This window comes from Strix aluco, chromosome Z, assembly GCF_031877795.1.
Source record: "Strix aluco isolate bStrAlu1 chromosome Z, bStrAlu1.hap1, whole genome shotgun sequence".
In the NCBI taxonomy this organism is placed as follows: domain Eukaryota; kingdom Metazoa; phylum Chordata; class Aves; order Strigiformes; family Strigidae; genus Strix; species Strix aluco.
This window is the reverse complement of record NC_133971.1, coordinates 69,511,403-69,528,146: the sequence shown is the minus strand read 5'-3', so window position 1 is coordinate 69,528,146 and position 16,744 is coordinate 69,511,403. Positions and strand designations below refer to the sequence as shown.

Genomic DNA, 16,744 nt, shown 5'->3' with positions numbered 1-16,744 from the left:
ATAGATCCCTTTGGTCGGATCTCAACTGTAACGTGCAAATTACAGCTTTCTAATCTTTGCTTAATGATACATACCGGCTTGATGTAAGTCACACCTACAGGCCCGGAAGGCTCATACTGATTCATTTAGTTAGGGTGTATGCCGAGGGTATAAGAGGGGGTTGTAAATTGTTAGACCCTCTGCCCTTGGGATATATCATGTTTTCATTCTGAAATGTACTGTACAAAATTATGCATGTTTGTTGCTCCATTATTAATTCACTTTCCATCTGTTCAAAATGTGCTTGTACATAGTACTTAGCCTAGTGACCATAAGCAGACATTCTTTAAAAGCTTAACAGAGCACGTTGCCATCATTTAATGTATGAACAAAGAAGAAAATTGACACATGATTTCCACATCAGTGTGTGATATCCATGTTGAATTTCTAACCAGGTTTTATTTTTCATACCTGGCTTTCTTCTGAGGTCAATCTTTCACTGACTGATTGGGTTAACAGTGGTTTTTGTTATGTGCATTTTATTTTATTTGGCTGACAATGTGTCATGACCTCCTGAGATTTGTGTTTTGTACATGTTAGCATAAAGTGTCAGAGGACAGTTTATTCTTTCATCTTTAATGTAGCTGCCTTCTTGCTATTTTCTATGTTCTTTGTTGCGAGAGAGTAAAATTTTAGATCTGAGCCCTCTGCTTTTGCGTTCCTGGGGTCTACCCAAAAGACCGAGCACTGAGGTGTAGTACAGCATCTCAGTGCCTTACTTTTTATTGGGAGTTAGACATTTTGACCTCTTCTTTCTGTCTGTTAAGTTTCTAACCTTCGTGGAATTTATACAGTGAGAAGCAAGTCAGTCATTTTTTGTGCATGAGTGAAGAGCAATGAATAAAAAAAAAATATCTTGGGGGCAAGCTTTTTCAGTGCATTGAATTATGCACTGAGATCAAATGTCTATAGTTTTGGTAGAAAATGAGGGAATTCCATGGAAAAGAGAGGGCAGTAATGCAGAGTTAAGCTTCACAGAGGGCCAGAAAAGATGTATGTGGAGGACTGGAGGAGGATGTGAGAAACAGCAGTACAGCAGTGGTAAGTAAAACTAGGATTATTTAGAAGATTTTAGAAAAAGTATACCAGGGTTTTGCCCTTTTCAGTTCGTGCCTTTTAATGCTTCAGATCCTTTTGTTGTTCTCTTCCTTGGGGATTTAAATCACTTCCCCCCCCTCCCCCCACCTCACACCCACCTCACACAGTAATACAGAAATTTTATAGCTAATTAGATATGCTTACTGGTAGATGAGTTTTGGAAAAAAGATGAATAGGTGGCTTGGGTCTGTTTATGTTTCTTATATGAAAGTGATATTTTCTAGCTTTTCCTAGCGATCTCTTACTATTACATTGTCTGCTCTCTGTTGTGCTGGTGGTCTCTGGGGTTCAAAACTGAACTGGCTCATGTGTCAAAGCATCTGAAAGAGGTGTTTCAATTTTCATGTCTGCTGGTATGGAAAATTCTGTCACTTGAGCGCTTCCAGACTGCAGCTGGAGGGAATACCCTTTGGTAGGGCTGCCTAGTGCAATCAGGTACTCCGACGTCTCTCCTTCTGTAACCAGAAGTATCAGATGCAGCATGTTGGAGGGTCACAAAACAGGCTAGGGAAGTGTGTCTGCCCTAACCTATTTTCTTGTCTTTGTTGTATCAAGAAGCTTCAGAAAAGATTTTGAGATGTTGTCAGTTTGCGGTGGACTCTTTCTTGGCTGTGCTAGCAGCTCCAAGTACCCCTCTAGGGTGTCCCTGAGCTGAATGTGTTGCTGGACATGTTTTCTGTCTGTCCAGCCTTTTTCTTCCTAACTCATTTACATATCACAGCTTGCTGTGGTACAAAGCAGTCCACAGTTAGAGAAACCAGGAGATTTAATTCAAGTATATATTTTTTAATACTCAAGCCTCCTGTATCGACACTTTAAATATCAAAAAGTCCTCCAGATGCCTACTGATAAAGAGCATACTGATCTCTCTAATGAAAACCGAAGCCAAGGATGAATAACTTTTCTGCAGCTCTCAATAACTTCTTTAACTATTCCTTCACTGCTCCTTTCATACCTTGATAAGTTATTGCTCCCACTGTCTTTCTGAGACGCTTTCTGCTGATATTCTAGAAATCCTTTTCCTGTTCATTTGTATACCTGCAGTCAGTGACTTCACTTGCTTTTCTGTGTTGTTACATTTAATTTAACAAAGCTTATACTGCCTTCTCATTTCTTCATTTGATCATAAATGCCATTTTATCTTTTTTTCTTTTTTTTTTTTTATTTTTGGAAATGAGGGGAGAAAGAGATCCTTACAGTGGTTTCATTAGAATGTACTCCCTCTGAGATTGTGGTGACTTCATGCAGTCTGTTAGCACTTTACCCAGTAAGCTGCACTTTTAACCAACTTCACTGTTATGTGTAGCTCATCTTCTGAAATAATCGTAGAAGATATTTTTCCTTATTTTCTCTCTATAAAAATCTTGCATGGGAATACACTGTGGACATTATTACAGAAGGGGCTTTCTGTAGTTCTCTGATGACCCATGTGTAATGTGTTGTTCCTTGAAACTAAATCAGGTCCTCTTGTGGTCTCTCAGGCTATCTGTTCTGATAAACAGTCATACATAGTTTCAGAAAGTGTATATTGTCTGCAGTGTGTCAATGTGCTGTGTGTATGCTGATAGCTGAAACCATCTGCTGTTGCTGTGCTCTCTGCCTTCAAGTCTATCTAACATCCCCTAAGGTTTTACTAAGTGCCACAATTTGTGTTGAGCAGTTTGCAGCTGTCTAACAGTAATACCTTTTCTATTATGTATGCAGTTTTGATTCCTAAAGATTTATTTTGATAGCACTGAGTCAAATATGACTTTTAATCTAAGCTATCATATTCCCATAAATATACTCTGCCCTGCAGTTTCTATCTCATATCTTGCTATGAGTGTCCAAAATTTATTTATTTTCTCCAAGTTTGGAAGATGTTTCTTGTACGTAAGCATGTAATTGATTTCTTGTACATGACTCAGAATCAGACATTCTGTTTCATGTGCCATTTTTTAAATATCTTAGCATTTTACAGAAAAATGCCATGCTTAGCTGGGAATATGTGTACAGGTTTTGTTACTTTGTATGTGGACTTTACAAGCTTGCATGTGATTCTCTTTCTAGAACATGCCATTTTTTACTTCCTCTTGGGGGAACATTATCCTGAACACTGTGCCCTTCTTCATCTACCAGTTTACTTCAAGACTTTGGCTTAAAACTTCTGCCACAGGGTGAAGATCACATAAATGAATCTCACGTACAACAAGAATCTAACATTCAATAGCGTGAGATTAGTTTTATGATGCAAGGGGCTCTGCAGAGTCTTATTTTGGTATAAGGAAGGCTTGCTTCAGTTAATCAACCTATTCATTAATTGACTAAGCTGAAATAAATCTCTCTTAAATTAAGGCACGTGCTTTTGGCAATGTTTAATTATATCAAATTGAATTTGCACCTGAAGTTATATGGCTAAAAGTTTGCCCTGGAGGTGAGCCTAAAGTTACATTGAAATTGAATCTGAAATTAGTTGGCATGTGATAACTTTGACCTTTACCTTCACCTTCTAAGATGATATTGGAAGATGTGTAAAAAATGAAAATAGATCATTATACTTGAACAAGAAAGGGCAGGGAAAAGGGAATATTTCTAACTTCTTACTTTCTAAAATGATGTTTTCCAACTGAAAAATTTTGCATATATCACTAGGTCCTTGTTTTTGTTTATTGATATGACATGTTCAGAAGAATATATTTCCTACCCTATTGAAATAAAAGACATCATTCATGCTGTTTTCTGTGATAGTGAGCTCAGTCTCCACTTTTCTGTTATTCCCTGAGTATCACTGTTTTATAGTCAGTAAGTGAAATCCTGCTCATCTGAAATCTAAATGTAGGTACAGAAAAGCTAAGCATGACTCCAGGAATGCCTTTTTTTTTTTTTTTTGAAATGGTCAGTACATTAGATGCATAATTATATTTTGTTAAGTAATTGTGCAAACAAAGATGAAGCTTTAAGACCTATTCATCATATTGTTTCAGCGGATTCACATAAGCACTTTTTGGCACTATTTCAGGATAAAACAGGAATGGAATTTCATACTAGAGTGCCGGAAGAAAGGCATTCCTCAATCAAAATACCTCAAGAATGGCTTTGTAGACACTGACAAGAAGATTTTGGACACTTATGGAAAGACTCCTCAGCTCCAGAAGAGGCATGTTTTGTCAGATGAAGCAAATAAGGAAAGAAACAAGTTTATTTTTCAGCTGTCTGGAGAGCAGTGGACGGTAAATATAATGGAAAATATGTTTCTGTTGCTAAAGAGATTGGGTAGTTTAGCGCTGTAACTTTTAATCTGCAAAAACTTTTTTTTTGCCAATGCGTATGAAATTGATGCTTTTTCACCGTGTTAGAAGTGACAGAAGAATTTCCTATCTTACCCTGAACTGGTGGTTTAGTTTTCAAATATGCTATTTTAAATTTTTTACTGATACATATAATTTAGCCCTCTCAAAAAGTTATAAGCAATCATATTGCAATAAGGTATCTTTCTCTGAAATTCCCCAATGGGAATTCCCCAATGGTGGAAAGAGATGAAAATAATATTCAGCTTTGTTGGCTTGTTGATGTTTTCTACTACTCAGAGATCTGTATTCTTGCTCTAATGGTGTGATAACATTTTTCTCAAGATCTGTTCAAATCAAAACTAATATTAGCATCAATCCACAATGGTCTTGCTAAAAAAGACACTTTTTACTTGCAGTTGTGTTTGAAGTGAAATAGCAGTTTGGAAGCAAACTCTGAATTAATGCTGTTTTGAAGTTCGGCAAAAGGTGTATTAGAGTTGCTCTGAAGTTTTCTAGAGTTAAAGGTTTGACTGAAATGTATTTTGAATATACACTACTTTATTAATGAGAAAGTGAAATTAGAATTTTGACTTTTGTGTAGTTTATAATTTTGAAATATATTTTTGAGATTTTCATTACAAAATATACAAGTTAAAAAGTCAATTAATAAAAGGGTTAAATTTTACTAAAACAATTCTTTTTATTGACTTGAAAAGTAACTCTGTCCCAGATTTGATCTTGAATATGGAGCTGTTTTCTTTTTCAGCTTTCATTTTTTTTTCTGGCTTTAGTTCTTTTCTGAATAAACATAAAATAGATGAAATTCCTGGAAAATAGAAAACCCTGGTTCCTATTCAGTTCTAGCGAGGAGAGTACTTCTTCAACTGATGCCAATCATTCATGTGGTTAGGATTGGTTGCTGGAGAACTATCAGGTCTCATCTTTCAAGAATCTTGGATATTGAAAATGCTGTTAAAGCTGTGTGGTCTTATACTGCACACTTTCCTGTGTTGTAAACTTTGTAGGTATGTTAGGAGGGAAAGAAGATATTACAGCTCCTTAGGCACTGATATAGTAGCAACGGCAAATATTTTCAGTGCATCAAGGAGCAGAGAGCTATATAACTAAACTTTCCTGTTGCTTATTCTGTTCTGCCAAACCATTAATATTTTGCTTTGTCACCATAAACAATGCTTTACATTAGGAGGCAAAATCACACATGCATAATTTGTTCTGTTTTCCAGAGCATTTAATTTCAATTTGACATGCTGAAAGATCACATTTAAGAGATATCAGTGTACTGTTATGTACATTATGCCACCTTGAGCAGTACACTTCTAACCAACATATGCTTGAATTCTGTCTCCATATCATAAGCTTACTGTGGCCATATCACAGAACCACTGTGCCTCATTGTCCAGCTCTAGCCTGATTAAAGTGGTCTTCCTGTTTCAACAAGATACTGTGACATAGTTCAGGTGTCTGCAGACAAAGATAAAATCAAAGCTGCTTTATATAGAGAAGACCAACAGTCTTTCAAAACTGAAGAACATTGTCAGTCTCTAACAGCTGGCAATTATTTAAAAAATGTGAAAGTACACTTGACAAAGTTCTGAAAGAAGTATATTTCACCTTATTGCAGAAGTTCTGTAAAAGTTATATTGCTTATACAAATCATACCGCTTATTTTGTTTTTGTTTTTGTTTTTATTTTTTTTTAATCGCAACTACTGCTTCTAAACCAAAGACAGAATCAAACATGACACCCTTTTCCCCTATTACCCTCTCAAAAAAAGTGCACTTAAGCAAAATGAATTTGCAGACTATACAACCAAAGCTGCACAGTCTGGCAATCTGCATGTGAAAACATCCGTGGACATGGGAGAGTTCTCTCAGAGAAGCTTGTGTTATGTAGCTGGCAGCTGTAGTATCAATTGTGGTTTAGTTTTTGTAATGTGTTTTGCACACAAACACATTTATGAGTTCAAAGTTTGGACGATCAAGCACTCAGACACTAGGAGAAGTCAGAGCTGGGATTGCCTGTGCAGTTTTACAGTCACGTAACTGGTTTGGTTTGCTGTTGGCTGGACATTTAAAGTTGGCAGCAGCTAACAGCACAGCCCTGTGAAGTGTCCATTTGGGAACTAGCTGCTGAATCCTCTATCTCACTTGCTTTTAGCTGATAAGATTTCTATTACGTTTCCCCTTTCCTCTCATCAATGAAGCAGTGATAGATCCTTTAGACAGTTGGTAGCTAAATCTGAGTATGTTGCTGGTACGACGTAGAGATTTAATTTTAAGAACGGGGCTTGCTTCTGGGCTGTACTGGTTCTCTTTCTGGATGTTGTGAAGTAAAGTCTCATGGAAGGGTAATCCCCAGCACAGGGATTTAACAAGATCAAAGCAAGTGGCTTTACCACATCCTTCCAACAGGTCTGAAAGTAAGGGCTTTCACTGGAAACTTCAGCAGCAAATGAGCTTAGTCCACAAATCAGCAAATGATGTTATTTGCAATGTTGCAGTCAATTAGAATGGTAGCTTGGCTGGGCACTAATCAATGCCCAGGCTGTCTAGATGGTAAAAATGTAGACACATTACAAAGATGCTGTTGTCTCATGCTCCATATCCATACAGCATAACAGTGAATCTGGCCTGCTGATTCTGCATTGTTGAGTATGAGGTTAAAAATGGGTTTAGTAAAACACTCCACCATATACTGGGATAGTTTGGACAATTATTTTGAAAATCACTGGATAGTGCTCTTTTGAAAATCATCTCGTATCTCCTGAGAACATTCGTAAGGAAGAAAATCAAAGCAGATCACACATTTGAATTCCTAATAGGAATTCCTTCCTTCGGGACCTCTGTGTCACTTTTTTCCCACCTCTCAAATGTCATTGAAATGATAATGTATTTTCATTAAGTGGAGACCCACTGTTCCTTATACTTGTAAAGTAATAATTTAAACATATCTGAGGAAAGATGAAGATCATACAAAGAATATTAGGTTAGACAAATACACAGAGTATTAGCTAAAGAGAGTAGGGCTTGATTTTTACACTATATGAATTCTGAGGAATTTTATTCTGTTTATGCAGGTCCATAATTCCTTGTGGATCATTAATTCTTACTAGTTATTATTCACTTTTAGGCTAATATTTTGAGACAGGCAGTTTGAGTCTGTTGCATTTAAAGTAATGAATTAATTTGGTAAGAGATGAATCCCCTTGTGTTCTAGCCAGTCCTCAGACATTAGAGGGGTCAGGGGTGGCTGGATGTGGGAAAGAAGGATGTGGGATGTGGGACTTATCTCTTAATAGGTATGCCAATTATTGCCGTAGCTATAGGCCCGACACCAGATGCACGAACAGCCCGTATGCTGTGGGTCTGGTGGCATTCTAGAGAAGCAGTCGGGTTCACGAATAGTAGGGTTTATTCTTATGCAACATCTACAGAGTCTTTGAGATTGCCTACGAAAAATGCACAAACTGCAGGTTGGCTATATAGCACTACACACAAAAAACCCCAATTGCAATCACACACACTAATTCCTGGGTAATCACTTGGTGTAGCCGAGGGCCCAAATCTTACCAAAAGGTGTCCCTTCTGGGGAAGGGGGGGGGGTGGGGGTGGGCGAGGAGCACAAACCCGTCGATCTGTCCCTCTTATTTGGTATTGGATTATTGTCTCTCTGAGTTAGATACAAACTCAGGGTAGTATTTATTTAAGTACATACGTGTGAGTGGGTGGGACTGTGGTCAAGCCATTGTTTCTTGAGTAACGACACAGCACATTCCTTGGTGCAAGGTGTGTGCTGTTTTTGTGGGAAAAGAGGAAGAAAGAGAGATAAGGTCTGCAGAGTACTGCAAAGCAGTCCTTGAGAGAAGGGGAAGAGCAGGAGATAAATCTGCATAGTCATGTCAAATGTTCCTTGAGAAAAGTGGAAGAACGAGACCGCATGGCCTCCACCTTGCTTTGCATTCCTTCTTGGCGCCACGGCATCACAAATCACTAGATCTCCATCCCATTCTGTGTTTGTTCTGGGGACCATGTGTTAAGGAAGTGTGTGTTTTGCAGATTTTTCACTGTTTTGCTTTTCTCACACTTCCAACACTTCCACCCTGTGACTACAGTCACACCCACACACTAGAATGTGGTCTTTAATTAAGGTCTTCAGGACCAGGGACGTAGATTGGCTTCTCCTCCTCTAAAGGGATATAGTTAGTTCATTGAATCATTCTTATGCTAACAGTTTTCATCATAGTTGATTTTATCTATGACAATTATAAGCACATTAACACATATTGTATCAAATTTTGGATCCAACCGGTAATACCAAGTGCAAACCAACTAAACACTTTTGAAAGCCAGCTGTTATTCATTGACTCTTGTAGCTCACAGGTGTCTTTTGCTACTTGCCATATCTTCTCTAGTTGGATGTTGAGGTCCTGCATAATATTAGGGATGTAAATGCAGCAGTCAGTACTGGAGAGGTTTAGATACCCACAAAATCCATTTTGGTGTATCAGCATTAAATCTAGTGCCATGTGGTTCTGCAGAGCTAATTTTGAGGTAGCTTGTAACTGACAGATGCATACTAGTGTTGGTAGCATTAGCTAATTTCTCTACTTGATAAGCTAATTTGCTTAACCATATTTGCGTTCACGTAGTGGCAAATCCAAATGCCAAAAATTCTTCCAGTCTGCAGGCCAGGCAAGTGGCTGCTCCTGAGTCTTGCCATACCTCTACATCTCGCTCTAGTGTTATTCTCACCCATTTCGTGTAAGCCACCCAGTGGGGTTGGACGGGAGTCCTTTTCCACATAGGACACAAAGTCAGGACTCCTAAGGTGCATTGGAGTTCAGGCAACCCAGCCCATAAAGAGGTGTACACATTGCCATTGTTACAGGCCCAGATCAAACCAGCTGGAGCATCACCAGAGGCAATGTGGTAATCATTATGAGGTGCAAAATCTGCGCTGGCTGCTTTGTAAGCTATGCTACGATTTTGGCACAGACAGCCTATTTTTAGGTTGATGTAAACTGGCCAATAGTATTTAACCCAATCATTGTTTCCAATTAAAACAATTTGTTACATGTTGGCAAGACCACAATGCTGATTCATTTGATACTGAGACAAAAGAGAATTTCTGATCAAAGGGTATATAACTTTGGAGACTGTTATCAGACCCAAACCAAGAACACTCATGGCTATGACTGTTTCTTTTGAACCAATTTCGCCCTTTACTCCACTGTACGTACCAGGAAGTTTTTATAGGTTGATTATATTGTAATACGTTGGTTGCTCGTCCCCAAGGCTGCAAATCTGTGGTACTCCATATGATCCAATTACAGAGGAGAGTTATATTTTCAGTTGCATAATACATAAATATGTACAATTTGTTTTGTCAATGGTAGAAAATTGAATGGTTGATCAAGTCGCACAGCAACTGGCTTTCTATCTGAGGAATAAGCATTTATTATATGGATGATACCACTTGTATTCCACAGTCTTAGCAGACTTCCTGCTCTATCTGTGGGAAGAGTACCCATGGGAAGGGTGTCTTCCACAGATTTGGGTATGGACAAGCAAGCAGTAATACTAGATTCATTGAGGGCAATTGCAAATCCCTTTATCAAGGTTAAGACTAGGTTATCCTCTAAACCATGGGTGGTTTGGACAGGTAAAGTTGGCCTATTCTCATTCTGAGTACTTTCTTGATTCCAGTGGGGTGTCATCCATTTCCATAATACATAAAAACACATGAAACCAAAACATATCTTTCCAATACAGGTTATAAATGTCATGTTGCTAATCCTAACTACAAGCATCATCTAACTAAACATGTGAACATGGAACTTGCAGTTGACATCCTTGTTCATAATAAAAAGTTACATTCCCAAAAACATTTGGTTTACAAACACATATAGAAATTAAAAACAGAATCACACCAAAACATAAAAATTAATAATCCTTGTGGACACTTGAGATTAGGATAGGGGAGTCCTTCATTCCAGGTGCAGTTGTCCAACATCTGGGGTACGGGTAACCGGTAAAAACAAAAAGAAGAATCGCTCAGCTTCTGTCTAACTGGCGCACAACAGGTTAGAAAGAGGGCATTATCCATCTGGTATTGATTCAATGGATTTTTCCAGAACTATCCTTTGCTTCCCAAGCACAAAGATTCTTTGGAGTGATTAGTACCATTGCTACCATTCCAATCTGTGGTAGCTTGACTAACCTTGTCCTGCATAGAAACCCATAGGATATTCTCCAGGTTTCTTATGCACTTGTGGTGCTATAGTTGTAGCAGTAACACAAAAAGCTTTCTTCTTGGGACAGCCATTTCCACCCCATCTATTGTTTAATTGATAGATGGCATTGGAGAGTCGTAAATGCCATCCAGTCTCATGGGTTTTAGCAAATTGCTTGACCAGGCCATTTGTTCGCTCAATGATACCATTGGCCAGGGGATAATATGGAGTATGAAATACCCGTGGATACCTTCTTCTTTTGCTCATTCTTGTACTGTTGCAGCAGGAAAGTGGGTTCCATTATCACTTTGAATCTTCTCTGGAAGTGGCAAGGTACTAAACCATTCTCTCAGACTATGGACTATGTTTTCTCCATTGGCAGCAGTAACAGTTGTGGCCATGGTAATTCCTGAAATAACTTCTACTCCCACCAGGATATATTTTTTCCATCTGAGGGTCATAGACAGCCTATGTAATCTATTTGCCAGGTGTGCCACAGTGTTTTCCCATCCCGGATGTGTAAGGCAGGTGTTTTACCCAGATGATATTTGGTGAACTGTAAACAACAGTGTGAACAGACAGTTACTATCTGCTCATATAATTTTAGAGAAAGAGGCCATCCTCGGGCTATACCTTCCCGATATAGATTGGCTTGTCCAGTGTGGCCTTGTTTTATGTGTAGCCACTCAAGCAAGTGTTCCCATTCATGATCATTATTCACAATATCCACTTGTCACAACTGGGTAAGGCTATCGACTTGTTGATTAAATCGAGCAGCTATTGATGTTGATTGATCACGTCCTTTCACCCATCCAATATGTAATGTTTGCTGTTCTCCTATTTCTAACAATTGTTTCCAGCTGTCAGTTTGCCAGACTAGGACTCTGTTCACTTGCCAATTGTTAACTGCTCAGTGACCTATCCACTTTGTTGTTCCTTTAAAGACTGTATATGAGTCAGTATAGATATGGTTGGCACAATGCTGTGCTGCTAGTAGGACTGCCCTGAGTTCTCCTACTTGTGAACTCCCTTTGCCTGTCCCACTTAGCCTGTCTCCTGTAGCCACGTTCAGTCCCACTGCCTTATAAATCCACTCATTATTTCATCTGTAGGATGATGCATCAGTGAACCATACCCCTTTAAGGTTGTTGCCCTCTCTTAATGGAGGTGCCTCCCTAATGGGAGATGGTCTGCTTGGTGGGGTTTGAAATAGCAGATTGCTGTCTATATCTTTTTGGAGTTTAGATACTTTGATGTTACCTTCTGTAGTAGGCGTGATTTCATTAATGCTTTCCAAATAAGCATACCATTTACGGACTGTTGGCTTCTGACCAATGCCAGTGGGTGGCGCTGCACCCTTTTGGATTACATCTAGAAGACGGAAAGGTCCCCGGATAATTACACTTTGTTCCCTTCTTATCTGTTCTGCTCGACTCAGGGCTCGTACTTGTGGTAACAAATCCTTCTCGAGATCTGAATACCTGGTTTCAGTATCACTGAAGGAGTGAGAGCTAAATTCCAATGGTCTTTCTGGTCCTCGTTGCCATAGATTGCAATGGGAGCCATGTTCACTGAATCCCCATTCTACATGGATTGAATCAACTGGGTGTACAGGGCCTAATTGCTGGAAAAGTCTTAATTCTTGAACCAGTAAATCTAATGCAATCTCATGTTGTTCAGTTCACTCCCATGATCTGCCCTTTTTGAGTAGGTTGTACAAAGGATGGGCAATAATAGAAAAGCCAGGGATGTGTTTGCACCAGTAATCTGAAGTCCCTAAAACTTGTAATTCCTTTTTACTAGCTGGATTCTGTCCATGTTCTATTTTTTCTAGGGTGTCCAGGGGAACAGAGGCAGCTCCTTGAATCCACCAGACTCCTAGGAACTTTACCTCTTATGCTGACATTTGGATGGTGGAATGTGCAATCCTAAAGCTGTCTATTTTTCTTGTGTATTTTCCATGGCATGCCTAACTTCTTCAGGTTTTTCTCATCCTATTAGTATGTCATCAATGTATTGATACACTGAAACACTTGGCAGATGAGAAATGTCTGCTAAAATTTTCGCCAAGGCATTGTGAGCAATGGTGGGGGAGTGTTTGTATCCTTGAGGTAACCTATTAAAGGTGTACTATATTCCTTTCCAAGTAAATGCAAACTGATCCTTATCTTGTTCCCGAAGTGGGATCATGACAAACATATCTTTAATATCTAGGGTCGCCATCCAGGAATGAGATGCTCCCTGTAGCTGGGTCACTAATTCTGCTATATTTGGCACAGGTGTTGTCAATGGGGCAGTGTTAGCATCCAGTCATCTGTAATCAACTGTGAGTCACCACTGTCCATTTGATTTTCTCACTGGCCACACTGGAGAGTTGTAGGGAGAATGCGTGTGAGTAATAATATCTCTTTTTTCTAGGTCTGCAACCACCCCGTCAATACTGCAGTGTGTAGCTGATGGCAGGGGGTATTGTTTAACATTAGTAATTTTTGATGGGGGCAGAGCTATAGCTATTTCTAACAAATTGATACTTTTAGGTTCACCTTGCCCAGTGAAACTCCATACTGATCCATCAGGGAGTTTCCACACTCTGCCATACAATAGGTTGAATCCTAATATGTTACTGCTGGCAGCTCCTACCAGAACTTCAAGTCGGGTCAACCTTTTTTTCCCCAGGGAGCCACAGAGTAATTTTTGCAGTCGGACATCTCTTTATGATGCCATCAATTCCTGTAACAGCTACTTTGCGACGGCCAGGTTTCACATTTAAATATTCTGCAGTTTCTTCACTAATTGCTGACACCTGTGTGCCTGTGTCAATAAGAAAATCTATACAAATTTTCTTTGGGCCAGTCAGGATACTGATAATTGGGTCACGACATTTATTCAAGAGCCACTGTAAAGCTAAAACACACCGGGGAGGGTGGCTCACTGTCCTTCCCGGGAAAGCAAGTTCTTTGTTGGGGGATCTTTTAAATCAATCAAGTCCTGCTGCGGGGCTGAAGGTACAGATCCGGCAGATGTGGACTTGTGTCCAGCCAGATGACTAGGTTTATTTTGTTCTGGTTTTTGTTCTAATAATTGGACCAAAACTTGGAGGTCGGCTGTAGTCATACCATTCAAAAGCTGGCGTGATGCTGCTAAGGCTAGAGCTTGTCACCATAAGGTATTTCGATCTGGATCAAATCGCTTTTTAGATTCTGGTCTATGTGTGTCAGCCTGAATTTGATGGACTCACCAGGGAATTTCAGGTGGTTTTCCAGAGGTCGGTCCAATCCACCTCATGTGGCACCCGTAATTCACCAATTCCTGAATGAATTCACTCCAGGTAGGTATGTGAATTTGCCTCTCTAGGTGGCTGGGATGCTGCTGCAGCATGGTGCACATGAATATGATCTTGGACATTTGATACATATCTTTTTAGACTATCTGGAAGGCCACAAATGAGAGGGGTCAATCTGGCCAGATCAGTAGGAGCCAGCATTTGGGATCGACGTAATACATCCCTTTCATACATTGCTTGTATGCATGCTGCCTCTTGCACAGAGGGTTCTAGATCTGAAAATCCTGAAGTTGTAATCATGAGAGGATCTCCTCTCTCCTGTGGGTCTATGCCTCCAGCCCAATAAGCAGCTCAAATAGTTATTGAGTAATTGTAGTCACCTGGAGTGATAGTTAGGAAAACTCCAGGTCCCCAATAACCTTCTGCCTCTTTCTCACTTAACAAGACCTGATCTCTACCTGTGAGGAAAACTCACCATACATACTCTGTTTCCCTTTCATCTGGGTGTCTGGGATATTTTTCTTGTAATTTAGTTAATTCAGCAGGGGACTAGGGTATGGTATGTGTGGTTTAAGGAAGTAACAAGCGATAGGACAAGAGGGAATGGCCTCAAGTTGCGCCAGGGAAGGTTTAGACTGGCTCTTAGGAAGCATTTCTTTACAGAATTGTATATCTATTCATTTTACCATTTTTCCCCAAGTCTCCCTTTTGAAAGCCAGTGATGTTTTAAGTACCTTATTTTCTGATTCCATGGCTTGATATTCTACATTTGTAATCTGTAGGGGGTGGCCTTTTGATTTCCTGTTTCATACATGATAAACAAGCCCCCAGGACTGCACAAATAACTCCTTTACCTTTTCCTATTTTTACTTTTTGTCGACTCACACTGTATTAGTCATTCTACTACTTTATCCTTGTCTTTCCAAAATTTCGGGGCCTGTTCTATCCCTGCCTGGGATGGTGCACAATTATGTTCCTGCAGCAGTTTATCCATGGCAATCCTGTCTGTGATGCCAATTTAATGTTTCATTTAAGGTGATGAATTAATTTGGTAAGAGATGAATCCCCTTGCATTCTAGCCAGTCCTCAGAGATTAGAGGGGCCAGGGGCAGCTGGATTTATCTCTTAATAGGTATGTCAATTGGGGCCGTGACTATAGGCCTGACACCAGATGCATGAACAGCCCGTATGCTGTGGGTCTGGTGGCATTCAAGAGAAGCAATCAGGTTCATGAATAGTACAGTTTATTCTTATGCAACATCTACAGAGTCTTTGAGATTGCCTACGAAAAATGCACAAACTGCAGGTTGGCTATATAGCACTACACACAAAAAACCCCAATTGCAATCACACACACTTAATTCCTGGGTAATCACTTGGTGTAGCCGAGGGCCCAAATCTTACCAAAAGGTGTCCCTTCTGGGAGGGGGTGGGGTGAGCGAGGAGCACAAACCCATTGATCTATCCCTCTTATTTGGTATCAGATTACTGTCACTCCGAGTTAGATACAAACTCAGGGTAGTATTTATTTAAGTACATACGTGTGAGTGGGTGGGACTGTGGTCAAGCCATTGTTTCTTGAGTAATGACACAGCACATTCCTTGGTGCAAGGTGTGTGCTGTTTTTGTGGGAAAAGAGGAAGAAAGAGAGATAAGGTCTGCAGAGTACTGCAAAGCAGTCCTTGAGAGAAGGGGAAGAGCAGGAGATAAATCTGCATAGTCATGTCAAATGTTCCTTGAGAAAAGTGGAAGAACGGGACCGCACAGCCTCCACCTTGCTTCGCATTCCTCCTTGGTGCCACGGCAACAAAAATCACTGGATCTCCATCCCGTTCTGTGTTTGTTCTGGGGACCATGTGTTAAGGAAGTGTGTGTTTTGCAGATTTTTTGCTGTTTTGCTTTTCCCACACTTCTAACAGAGTGACAATGTTTTTCTAACAGTGTGGTCATACTAACTTAATGGAAATCTGAATTACAACATTGTAAGTAGGATTAGTATCAAGGCTCTACTTGAAGAACATCTATCTACTCATTGAGTCCCTCTGAATTTGAAAGTCCTCCTGTAACTTGGGTATTGGTCTGGCCATGCCTGTCCAGGGTGGTTAGCTTCTGGCTGTGGGCAGCGGTTGATAACTGCAGTGATGAGATAGTTTTACCTTTGTCTCTCAAAGCTCTAGCTGGGAGAGGCTGTGTGACAACATCCTCAAGGTTCAGTGTTCCTTGCCTCCTCTTTTACATACCAGCCAAATATTTATGACTCAAGTGTGCACATCCCTGTGTGGTGCATTTCTGCCAGTTGGGAACAGTAACGAATTAATATTTGTAATTAGGCAAGAAAAGGTCTTCTAATAACAAATGGGCTAGTCTCATAATCTGATGTTGTGAATGAAATCTGACAGTGTTTTCACTTCTCTACAAAAAACGGGCAGAAAGCAGTGGTACTGCCCCAGCAGTGAGTCTCCTAAATCTTCATGTGTTTTCTTGGGACTTGACAGAATGAGAATGGTGTAGTCTGCCACAAGTAATTTGAGGTTCCCAAGGTATGCTTCAGAAAAACTTTTTATTTATCTAAGAGTTTTCCAGGCAAACCCACCATGAAAAGGAGCTGTATAAGGACTTTGGACTCTTGAATAGCATGATTGAATCAGTTGCCTAGGAGAGAATGATGGAGAGTGGATGAAATATTTAACTGAGATCCTTTATACATGTAAACATGTATCTACTGAGTAAAATTAGTTCTTCAGAGAAATGGCATCGCTATTAGATCAGAATGAAAACTGTGGTGAAATGTCATGAATATGC

The 16,744-nt window shown here is 39.8% G+C and overlaps 1 protein-coding gene across 2 annotated transcripts in view; it reads left to right on the top strand.

The window, feature by feature from the left end:
* Positions 1-16,744, top strand: part of LRRC2 (leucine rich repeat containing 2) — a 76,803-nt gene that overhangs the window by 16,637 nt on the left and 43,422 nt on the right. For both annotated transcript variants that reach the window (XM_074813247.1, XM_074813248.1), the window contains exon 3: positions 4,136-4,346. In XM_074813247.1, the coding sequence (XP_074669348.1) occupies positions 4,136-4,346 (211 nt within the window). The remainder of the gene's footprint in view (positions 1-4,135; positions 4,347-16,744) is intronic.